This window comes from Lonchura striata, chromosome 13 (genome assembly GCF_050655825.1).
Source record: "Lonchura striata isolate lonStrDom1 chromosome 13, ASM5065582v1, whole genome shotgun sequence".
NCBI classification, from domain to species: Eukaryota; Metazoa; Chordata; class Aves; order Passeriformes; family Estrildidae; genus Lonchura; species Lonchura striata.
Genome location: NC_140715.1, coordinates 5,001,294 through 5,013,796, shown reverse-complemented (window position 1 = coordinate 5,013,796; position 12,503 = coordinate 5,001,294). Strand labels below are relative to the sequence as shown.

General features: G+C 39.0%; 1 protein-coding gene across 22 annotated transcripts in view; it reads left to right on the top strand.

Annotated features, from left to right (window-relative positions):
• ANKHD1 (ankyrin repeat and KH domain containing 1) overlaps positions 1 to 12,503 on the top strand; it is a 98,560-nt gene that overhangs the window by 14,129 nt on the left and 71,928 nt on the right. For all 22 annotated transcript variants that reach the window (XM_085590960.1, XM_085590950.1, XM_085590956.1 and 19 more), the window contains exon 2: positions 504 to 657. In XM_085590960.1, coding sequence (XP_085447086.1) covers positions 504 to 657 — 154 coding nt within the window. The remainder of the gene's footprint in view (positions 1 to 503; positions 658 to 12,503) is intronic.

Genomic DNA, 12,503 nt, shown 5'->3' with positions numbered 1-12,503 from the left:
CCTTGAAATTACTTTTAAAGTAAAAATGAAAGGCATCTCAGGAAAACATTCCATCTTTCTCTGGCACTCAATAGGTCCAGATGTACCAAATTCATTACTGGTGGCTTTTATTAATAACATGATAGATGAGCTTCTGGTGACAAAGATGTTACAGCTTCTTGCTTGGGTGGTTAACTGTCTGCTTGGGTGGTTAACTGTGCAAACATGCATAACACTTACTCAGTATTTTATCTGAGTTGACCTTGCTGTATTTAAGGTGTTTTAAATTGTAAATTTTTGAATATTCTTTTTTATGCAAGGTTTTTGTCTTTTGTGATTTTAACTACCTCTTCAGTGAGTTGACCAGATGTTTTTTTGTAGTTTTGTTCTATGTTCTTGGCAGCTAAAACACAATTATGATAGTACAGTTAGATTATTTTTATGGGATTTTTTTGGGGTAATATTTAAGATTTGCTTTAAAGCTTCAAAAATGGTAAAATTGTTTTTTCTAACTTGGCAAACAGGTTGAATCATTTATTTTGGACCAAGAAGATCTTGATAACCCAGTACTTAAAACCACATCGGAGTTATTCTTATCGAGTGCTGCAGAAGGTGCGGACTTGAGAACTGTGGATCCAGAAACACAAGCAAGACTAGAAGCCTTACTGGAGGCAGCAGGTACTTTCCTTGTGTAGTTCTTTTTCTGAACCTGACTTGTACACACATCTGGCAGCAAATAAATTTTGGTGAAATGTTCAGGAGTCTGGAAATTCCCATGATGAGCAGAACATGGAAAAGAAGCTCATAACTCCTACAAGTGTTGCAGCTTGCTTAGTCCATTCTTTCTGTACATACAGAGTTAGAAAAACTAACTTGAATTAAGTGATATTTCATTGACCTGAGATTACATGACTTTTTTTTCTTGCTGCTTTGGTCAATATATAATTATTAATTCATTACTCTAGAAATTTACAGATTTTTTTCTTTGTTTTTTTCTTTGTTTTAACTTTCACAAAAGCAATTTTGCATTCTGTAGTTCTGAGGTATCACTGTTGGAAAAAACATATGAAATATTCCAGTTTCAGGAACAAGGCCTGATAAACATAGTTGCTTCTGCATTTATTAGCTTAAGAGTGAAAGCTTGACTAATTCAAATCCTCTGACAATATGTGATTGGGGTGTTTGTAATGGATTTGGAAATTATTTGTTAGTTTCAAAATTCCAAGGACAAAAAGATATAAAATCCCTGCTTTGAAACAAAGCACATTTGATCATCACAGGTGTATGCTCAGACTTGTGGTGTGCTGAAATTGGAGTTTTCAGACCTTACTTTGGAATACTTAAGGAGCTACATTAAATAACGTTTATTGAAGGTGTATAGATGCTAAGCTGTGTACAGTCTTAAAGGAGAATTTTATTCTAGGGAAGCAAAAGGGGCAGGGATTTGGGTTTTCCTTGCATTTTGGATTTGAAAAAAACCCAGCTTGGAACACAGCACAGGTTTTGTCAGCAGGAAGTTGGAGCAGTCTGTCTGCTGTAACTCTTGAAGACCAAACATCATTTTGTGAGGGAAACAGGCTGTTCCTGGGATACTACATGCACTAAGGGAATTTGAATAATTTACTCCCTTTTTGAGCACTTTTAAAAATGCAGATCAGTTCCTCTCATGTACCTGGCTGCTGTGTCCCAAAGCCTATTTCTGGCTTTATAAATTGCAGGTGGGATCTGGCTGGTGTTACGGGGCAGTGCTGGGGCTGCAGTGCTTACAGGGATCTCACAGTATTTGACATATCCAGGAGGTACCTTTGCTGCTTGTAGCACCTGTGAGAATGCTGTCTTCAGATTTCTAAGCAGTAGTTGGGTATTTGTCCCAAGGATTAGATAATTTGTTTTTTAGCTGAGGTTTCCTTGTGTTGGTTTTCCCAAGTACATGAGCAGAGCAGAAAGAATCTGGAAAGAAGAGCAAATAAAAAAAGGAGTGCCTTTGTTTAGGGATTTCATCTTCCTCTCTAAAAAGACTGGACAAAATTAATGCCACTTAATCAATGTGTGAGATCAAGAGAGTGAAAATACTCTGGGGGAAGTTCTCTAGTTAACTCTACTTGCCCTTCCCACTGTGGACTGGAATACTAAAAACATCAGGCTAACCTAAAGAGGATGCTGTGAATTTGGTAGTTCATTAATAAAAGCCATAATTTGACAGTGATTGAAAAAGAAGTTAGTGGTTTGGGGAGATGTTCAAATATCTTCACTGGACTCATCTGCCTGGTTTGTTTGGAAATACCCTTTATAACCCTAAGTGATCTTCTAGGCTTCCATCATGGTATACTAGTGTTGGGCCTTTGTATTCTTTTGCAGTTTGGGAAAAGCAAGTGATTTCTGTTGTTCTTTTAGTCTCAGTTCAGCCCTCAGCATTAAAAATAGCTTGGAGAAGTAGATGGTAGAACTATGGCTCAAACACATTTAAAGCCTTGTCTATAGTTTCCAGGCATAGCTTGGCCATGGTTGTGATGATCCCCCTGTGTAAGGTTGATTCCACCTTACAACCTGGAAGAAAATCAGTCTTGTGTTCAGTATCTTGGATTTCTTGGGGTTTCTCACGTGCCACGTTTGTGGCTGTGTCATTAGGATCTTAATGAGTATGACTTGCAAAACTAGTTTTGTTCATTCTTCTTGAATCCTTTAATGCTCAGATCTCACATGGACATGTTGTTTATTAGTTCTGGAAGGTAAGTTCTAGCAACTGCAGCCACATGGGATATTGTTCTTCAAAGTACTTGTGTATAAGTGGTTTTCAACTATTGTGTACTGTATGATTTATAAGAGTTGTTTTGTTTGTAAGTAGCTGTCTTGATTTGAGAGCTGCTGCACAGTAGAGTGTAGAAGCCGGAGGTTGTTTGAACTGCTTGAAAATGTTCTATAGGTTGTTTTTACCCACCATGAGAGTGCTGGATATTTTCTCACTTGCTTGTTTGACTTACTTATTCTGTTTCAAGGACTGTGGATGTTGAAGGTGAGAGCCTTAAGCCAAATTTCTAGCAAGAGGGTTGTGTCTCATGCCCCTTTGGCATAATAGCAATTACACACATGTACATACCCATGTGCACACAAACACAGAGGTCTTGTTTTTCTCTAAAAACCTGCCTGATTAGCTTCAGTTTAGACAACTATACTTTATTCTGTGAAAGAACAGGAATTTTATTAATGAACAACTACCTTTAAACAACTGTCAATGTTTGTATTATTTCACAAAAAATAGTTCTACAATTTTTATTCAGTAGTTCTATAGTTCTACAATAGTTCTATGATCAAGACCAGGAGACTGCTGTAAATATCAGTTATTTCCACCTTCAGAAACTAAAGATAAATTAAAACAACTGAATCATGCTGTTTGGCAAGTTTTAACCTAAACAAACCAAGTCTTGTGTATCTTCCTTCAGTTTAACTCCTATTAGCAGAGAAGGGATTTATAGGTAAAATAACCTATGGAATGAGAACCACCCTGCTTGGAGTATGTTTCTATTTTTCAAGCTGTAATTAACAGATTATTAGTATTCTGAGAGTGGAGTCCTGCACTAGAAACTCGCTCCACTGTTAATTAGGGTACTGTTGATTTCTTAAATAATACTTCAGCTCTGAAGAGTCATGATTCTTGTGTGGATCTTCAGAAGGGCAGTCTATTAAATGCCGTTTTAGGGGCAGTAGTTGATAGTGGAGATGAGAGCTCTTTGCTACTGGAAGTGAATGGTTAGAGTGTTGAGAGCTCTTGTTCTTCTTGGTGGGTTTTTTGTGGGTCCTCAATGTGTGCTGGTGAAAGGGCAAAGTGGAAAAATTCCAACAGGTTAAACCCGTTTCATTTTCTGTTCCCAACTTGTATCAGCATCAGGAAGGGGAAATAACTTGTTTGTGTTGTGCAGTCTCTTTCTGCAGGTTCTTTTTGAGGATAGAGAAAGGTGTTGGTTCAGGCACATGGCCAAATAAAAATCCTGGATGCCCATTTGGTGTATTCTGCACTGAAAACACAGATTTCTGCAGAAAGTTGTGAAATGTCAAAATGTTAATCCCTGCAGTTAAAATACCCTGTTGATAGTGTTTCAGCATGGTTTGGCTGAGTTTTCTGGGAAGTGACATAGAGTGTTACTGAACTGCTTTTTGACTTGAGGAAATAGCTTGAGTGCCTGTGTCCCTTCCAGCAGAGATTTTAAGTGTGTTCCTTCTCAGTCTGAATGTTGAAACACTGACAATGAAGCATCCAAAAAAAAAAAAAAAAAGATGCAGAAGAAAGTGGTAAAGAAACTTCAGCTGCCTTTGGAGGACATGATGTTCCTGTATCTACACAGGGAGTAATTCTGTAAGCAGTGAGTTCTTCAGGACTCCCACTATTGTTTGCAAAGAGGCTTGTGAGGAAAATATTTTGAGAGTGAGGATGTTGAGCCAAAGGTTTGTTTAATGAAACATGTGAATAGTCCATTCTTATGTTCAAACAGGGAGCGGAGTTGTCCTTTTCTGATGAAATACAGTATTAAAGCTGGCTGGAGACCCTCTCAAATGTTTTGGTGTTTTTGAGATTTTGAGGGATTAATTGTAGTGTAAATGGTGAAAGAGAAATTGAGTTCTAATAATGTGTCTGTTAATACCTGTGAATTTCAATAGTTCATTCAGGCATGAGGGCCTGATAATGCTCTTTGGAAAAGCTGGTAGGGTGGTGGTGGGGGGAATAGGTTATGTATTTTGGAACTGGGAAAGGCAAAAAGTGGAAGTGATCATCTGCATAGTGGAAATAAAGAACACAAATCATAATATGAATGAGCCCAGATAAAATCTATCTGCTTTAGGATAAACTGAAAGGTTAGAGTAGATTCAGCAATTGTGGAAGTGTGTGTTTTCCTTTGTATATGTACATTTCTATTTAGTCACTTGCCAACCTATTGACCAACCAAACCTGTTTGTTTTTTGTTTTTTTTTTCATGCTATGTGATCTAACCCATTCATTATTCACTAACAACAGGGGTTATCAGAGAGTGAGCTGTGGTCTAGAAGAACAGTGCCAGAGAGGCACAGCTTGCTTTCATCCTGCATCTGAGGGAATCCTCAGAAAGTGTCAAATACTGGGTTAGAGAAATTCTTGGATCATATTCTTTGACTCATATTTATGATGAATAAGATTCATGTGTGAACTTGAGATTTCTTTTCTTAGGGCTGTTGAGTAACTAAGCTGTGATTTAAATAAAGGTGGGCATTAGAAACTTAATGTCTGAAGGGTTGTCCAAGCTCCACTTGAAACTATAGAAGTGGGGGTCTGCAAGGTTCATGGTTGTTTTATTTATTGCCTCTGTGCTTGTGGAATACAGCAAATGCACATCTAGATCTGTATTGGTGTTATGAAATAAAGAGAAGCAGGGTCTTTTTGTGGAGGAATCAAAGAGGATTGCTGGAATTTGAGCAAAGATGTAACTTTATGGTAAAAATGTTGCAATATCAAATTTGAAGTGTGTTTAGCCTCCTTCAACATGGCCAAAATCTTACCTGAGTCAGGTTATTGTAACTAATTGTAAACCAAGAAAGGCTTTTCACCATAATTTGATCTAAAATACTTGGTGTTATATGGGCATGGTATACAGACCATAAATAAGGGAAACAGTTTTCACTAGGACAGTTTGAACAGGCTTCATTGTAGGTGTTTCTTTAGAGATCAAAGCAGCCCTGCCACTGAAATCACCACTGTCTTGTTAACTGGAAAGCTTGTGCCTTTTGAGACATTGGCATATTACAATGACTTATTCATTTTCTTTCTTCACCATCTAAAGATTCAGAGTGGGAAGGAATATATGGTATGTGAAACATACAGATTTGTTGTGCTTTTGAGTAAATTGGATAAACTCAATTGAGTGCATGTAATTGAATTATTAATAATATATGTCTCTGAGATTTTGCATGATTTAAATATTTTTTTCAATTCTAGTAGGCTTTTAGATTAGAAAAAAGTCTAGTCTAATCCTGCTCTTAGTCAAATTAACTTCCATGCTTTGATAGTGTGTTAAATGTATCAGCTTCATATTTTTTAGCTGTTTTCCAGATGGATTTTGCTGTGAAGAATGGTCTTATTGTCATAACACTCAAATTGCTGCCTTTAGGTATCGGATGGCTATGTTACCTTACCAGCTATGAAAGCTCTACTTCTGGAGCTCTTTGGCAAAGATGATTTTAACCTTCCTTCAGAGGGGATGGGGAGTGGGAAGGCTTGAGACAAAAACATACCAGTTTTCTTTTGTGAAGTATTAAAATTGGCCAGGGTTCTCCTCAATCTCTCAAGTTGACTACATATTTATATATATCTGTGTATGTATGTCAGAGGTAGTCATAGGAGTCAGTAAATTCTTCATGATTGTACCATAAACAATTTGTGCAATCCTCCTTTTAAGATTTTTTTCTTCTGGATATAGTTTTTATTGACTCAGCTTCTCCTTTCTATTTTCCTTCTGCTGTATTTTATTTTTCATGCAAGCTGGATTCTTCTGTAAGATAAAACACTCTTTGCTCACTTATTCCAATATGGGAAACATATTATTGCTGGTTAAAAACTTATTTCCATTCAATATGGATTTCAGTACTTCTTGTATTAGTACTTGGAGTAGCCTCAGCCAAAAGGAATGCAGGGAGAGTTTGGGCAGGAGAAAAGCAGCAGTGCTTTATTGCCAGTCCTGTGTAGTGCCTGAATGGAGATGGGATGTACCCGGTGCAGAGTTGCTCTCTTTGGTCTCTGTCCCTGCCTCCTCTCAGCAGAGGGCTGTGGTGTGGTTCTGTCCTTGGGATGCTGGGAGGGAGGGGAGCCGAGATGGGAGCTCTGTGTCCCACAAAGCAGCTACTGCTCTTGGAAGTTTGAGTTCACCAGGATGTGACTCTTTTCCTGAACTGTGTCAGGAGAGAGTGAGGAAGGAGTGAGGAGATAGACAGGCCTCAATCTCTTGCTTGTATCTTCTGCAAGAAGAGTCCTAGTAGTTTACTAAAAAAAACCTCAATTACACTGACTTGAAATCTATGTTGTCTGCATTTGTCAGTCATGTAGTTTCCTTAGCACATGGTGATAAAATCAGAGTTTAGACGTGTTCAAAAGAGAGTTTGAATATTGGCTGGATGCTTTGGGGTGTGCAGATGATCGGATCTGAATCCGTTTTTCAGATTTCCCTCTTTGGGATTTATTTTTTTAATGTTCTCTAGCTTAATATTCAAGTGTGGTGGCAGTAACCAGTGCCAGCCACTTACTCCATACTAGACTAACTGGTAAGTCAGGTTGGTAGTGTGGATGTGGAGCCACACCTCCTGGAGCTGAGGGAAGTGGCCTGTGAGCAGTCATTGCATTGGAGCAGGGCTGTTTGCTGCCAAAACGGTCTGGATCATGTTCTGTGTCTGGGGACACCCTCTTGGGGTGGGCTATGACACATCTGTCTACAACACTTCTGGCAGTTCTATAATCCTAGCAAATATTTGGGGTCTTCTAAAGTGTCAGAAGTAACAGATTTACTGAGTCATCAATATTTTGCAGTGTAACATGTGAATTGGTTGTTTTTTTTCAATTGTTTATTCAACTTTGACAAAATGTTATTGTTGTATATTTAGGAGGTAATTATAAGCAAGTTTCTAAGAAAACAAATGGTAATATAGTATATGCATAGCACAAATAATTAAGTTCTGCTTATTTGTAGAAAGTCAAGCTAGTTTTCACCAGAGTAATGAAAAACAAAATATGTGAAATATGCTGCCACTTATCTTTGGTTCTGCTTATGGAAACAAGTGGCTTTTTTTACAGTGGGATATAAGCATCTTAGTTTCCTGCTATAAATTATTTCATACTGTTTTACAGACCTTACTTTGAAAGCTAAAAACTTAAATCTCTAAAATGAGCTATAATACATTAAACATCCTGCACGAAAAGGCATGTTATATTCGTTGTGAATATGAATTATTTAAATACTTTAAGATTTAATACATGCTAGGATATGATAAAAAAGAATTATTGCATTGCATAAAGTTCTGGTTGTATTCATCAGGAAAGTAGTTGTGATGGGAGCAAAATGCACAGTGCAGGTCTTCAGAGACTTTTTGTCCTGTGTAATAAAACTTACTTCCAAACCAAGAATTGTTAACTTGTCATTTAGGCATCACCTTTCTCTGAAATTCTGTACAGCTTCTTAAAAATATTTCAAAAATTTGGCTGAAAAACGTCTCTAGATTCAGTTTTAGCTTCTTCCCCAGGCAAATTCAGCTGTGCTTGTGCCATTCCTGATGGGTGGCTTTAGGAACGGGTTAGACAGACAATCTCCAGTGCTGGAAGCTCCAGAGCATGCCAAGCCCACTGCAGTCCTTGGGATTAGAAGGTTTTTTGAATGCCAATTCTCAGTGTTATATACTTAAATATGTAACTCAAGGGTGAAGGGAGCACTGAGCTGCTTCCTTTGGAAGAGCTTTGTGAGGGAAGGAAGAAAAATGTAGTAGTTAGTAGTTTTTAGTGGCTTTAACTGCTTGTTTAATGCATCTGATGTTCAATGTTCCCTTCTCCAGTGCAGCTATCCTTAGAGCTGATTTGCAGACTGGTATCACCCTCAGTTTTGTTGTTTTTGTTTTTTTTTTTCCCTTAACTCATGTTCTTCAGACTTTCATCTGTTCTTGTTCTCCTCTGGAGTCTCTGTGCGTGATCTTTGTTCTTCATAACTTTATACCCCAAATGAGTTGTGTTACTGAAGCTGAGTTCTATTGATGCATGGAGAGAGGAGTGTTATTTCATCTGTCCTCCAAGCTGTGTTTTGTTTATACATCTCCATTTGTTGTCTGTCTTTTGCCTTTGGTTTGCAAGTTGAATTTGTCTTTAAATCTACCACTACTTTTCTGAAGAACTGTAACAAATTATTCCCTGTTTGTGCATTTGATTATTGCTGTGTGTGCAGTTGACTATTCTTTTGTATGTGTGTGTATATATATTATTTTTCTGACACCCATGTTTGAATGTGTCCTTTAAAAATACTTCTCAACTCAGAATCATTATAAAGGCTAAATTAGTGTCTTTGCTTTCAAAGACTTAGTTGGCTCTTGAGTAGCAAGAGGATGAACCACAGCAAGCAAGAATGTTCTAACCAACCTGGCCTGACTTCTAGCTGCCTTTGTCTAGTATTGCCAAAACCAAGTAAGCAGCATGTTTTAGAAGTCTCTGGAGGGAAAGTAGGAAGATTTGCTAATGAAAAAAGGATAAACTTGCACTGTGGCTGTGCTTTTGGCTATCAGCCTTCATTTACAGCAAGAGCATCCAGTACCTGTTCCTCCCCAGCAGTAGAGACACAGCAAGATGTAGAACTTTATTGTAGTGTTTACACAGAATAAGAGCAAAGACCTGGAAGAAATGGTGAAAGAAGTTTACTGTGGTAGAACCTTAACTGGCTGGACTTTTCCCATATTCACAATTGGAAGCAGCTCCCTCCATTGGATTTGTGCTTGTTACAGTTTCTCTCTGCACTGTGTTCTGAAGAAGCTCAGTAGAACTTGTTCTGTGTAGTGCCACATGTTGGATTCTGTGACCGCTGATGGATGAAATCTCCCATCTGAAGTACCAGAGCTTCAGAGGCGTGGAGCTGGGCAAAAATGCATCTCTTCCCTTTTGTTTTTAAAACTGCAAGAGAATGCTGCAAAAAATAAAAAGATGGGATGACCTCCCCTGGGATTTTCTTGTAGAGGGGTGTTAGCAGTAGATGGGTGTATTCTTTCTTCAAGCTGGGTCATGGTAAAATAAATTCCATATTTTCTTTCTGAAGACTGTAGTATCCTGATTTTTGGTCGTTTGATACTCTGATTTACTGCAGCATTCTCAAAGATTTTACTTTCAGGGTCTTTTATTTTGCAGCACATATGTAATGATGACATTACACTGAAAGGCTGTGGATCATTTTAGGCAGAGGAGAGGGTTTCATGAAGAGTTTCTCAAATGCTCAGTTTGAAACATGAATTTATACACTGTTCTGTGCTATGCACCATTAGTGTGGTGATTGTTTTTTTAAAAGAAGTGGTGCACTTGATCACTCTCTGAAAATACTCAGTATTTTAGCTTGCTTTGCCATACATAATTAGTATAAACTGGAGGCTAAAACTCTGTGGACTTCTGAGTTAGCTCAGTGATATTACTGGCATTCAGTTTGCTCTTAGTATTTTAAAATATCTTTTTCCCAGATAGTCACTGAGTACTGTACAGAGTCAGGCTTGCTTTGTGATTCAGGAAGGCAATTACAGCCCTTTGGGGCTCAGTTTGCCACTGACTGCCAGAAACTCTGAGAAGAGTTCAAGTGGGCTGTTTGTCTATAAATAGCACTCAAAGTTACTTGAGTTCTTGCCTTCCTGCATCTCTGTTGTGCAGAGGGGTCATATCCTGGAGTCAGTCTCCACAGGGGTGTGATACTTTCCCTTCCTTTAGGTTACTCAAAAAGCAGAAAATAATTCTGGTGTCTTCCCCTTGTCCCACTAAATAGGTGGGAGTGTCTGTAAAGTAACTTGTTTTCAAGGGACACAAGCCCTAAAGAGGATGAGACATGAAATACTAGCATTAGAATGCTAGAAGTCAAGAACAGGAATTCTGTGGACCTTTCTCAGCATGAGTAATTTTTTTTTCTACTCTTGATATTTCTCAGGGATAAGTGAGGTTTTTCTTTACTCCCTACCCTCCCACAGTGGACAGAGCCATTTCCACATTCCTCATTCCCTTGTTTCAATAGCAGTCTTAGCTCTTTGACATGTATCTTTCAGATTCTTGGGGCCAAGCAATTGTCAGACTTGAAATGAGGAAACATTTCTCTCTGATAAGCCATGAAAGGAAGAACCAGGAAATGAAGAATAATTACCAACCACTAGCTGTGATATTTTTGTGTGAAATAATTAAATAAATGGTACATTTTTCCATATTTGATGGCACAAAGTAAAAAATGTGTAGCTTTCTTTACAGAGGTCTTAATTTCTGCTTAATTGATACCTTCTTCTGGATCATTCAGCTAATTGCATCACTTGCAAGTTTGCATCACTTGCATAAATGTGTCCCATGCAAAACCAGGACACCACCTTTGTAGTTGTATGGATAAATATTGTATGCATTAAAAGCTTGAAATAAATTCCCCAAGAGTGATGTAGGGGTTTAAAACTACTTTGTATAAGCACCCAAAAGCAAATCAGATTCCATCTTCTCTTCCTTGACATAGAGGATGATGTCCAAAGCTTGGAATTTGAACAGAGCTCCTTTGATTCTGGCTGGGCACTGGGTGGGTGACAGCAGCTCCCCATGCCCTGTGCTGGGTTGTGCTGGGAAAGGCTGGAATGTACTGGGAAAAGCTGGGGTGCACTGGGATGCTGGGATGTGCTGAGGTGTACTGGATGCTCTGGTATGTGCAGGGGTGCACTGGGATGTGCTGGGGTGTGCTGGAGTGCAATGGGATATACTGGGATTCTCTGGGGTGCACTGGGATGTGCAGGGGTGCACTGGGATGTGATGTGATGTGCAGGGGTGCACTGAGATTCTCTGGGATGCTCTGGGTTGTGCTGGAATGTACTGGGGTGCACTGGAATGTGCCGGACTGTGCTGAGATGTGCAAGGGTGCACTGAGATTCTTTGGGATGTGCAGGGGTGCACTGGGATGTGCTGAGATGTGCAAGGGTGCACTGGGATGTGCAGGGGTGCACTGGGATGCCCTGGGATGTGCAGGGGTGCACTGGGATGTGTGTGCTCACACTGCTGGGCAGGCTGGGAGCAGGTGACTGCCCGGCTCGGGAGATGTGCTGACGCTGCCGTTTAACTGTGTCCAATTCAAAGCCAAACAAAGGCAGGCGAACAATTCCAGCCGTGGCTGAAGTTTTCCCTTAGCTAATCACAGCAAGGCTGGCAAGCGGGGTACAACCAGAAAGGGCATTTGTTTTAAGGCTATAAGTATAAAATGGAGTTGAATGTGCCCTGGTACTGCAGCCCTGGGGAAGGTGTGGAGGGTTTGTGGCAGGAGGAGATCACAAGGAAGGGAGGACTGGCAAGGGAAAAGGCATTGGGCACCCAAGTACTTTGCTGTGGTTTTGCTGCTATGGCAAAGGATTCTGGGTGTGTATTGCTGGCTTTTATCTGTGTTAAGGGTGGGGAAAAAAAAATCCCTGACTTGGTCATTCAGAAAAAAATTTAAAACTAAGTGCTAAACTCCTATTTAACTGTGATATCCAGTGTAACTCCCATTTAATCCCAGGAAAGCACCAAAACAAAATTCAGGTTTTTCAAAGTCACATAGATAAACCACTGTTTAATCCCATTCTTTTCCTTTATAATTTGAATTAAAGTTAGTACTGTGTTTTAAATATTTTTCTCAAATCTTATATTTTCTTGCCATCAAAAGCAAGTTAGAAAGAATGTCTTAGTTGCCAATGGGTACGAGTGCTTTTTCCATGCGAAAAAAAAAAAAAAAAAAACAGAACAAACCCCAACAATTTAGTGAAGCTGGTAGAAATAGTTATTCTCAGAA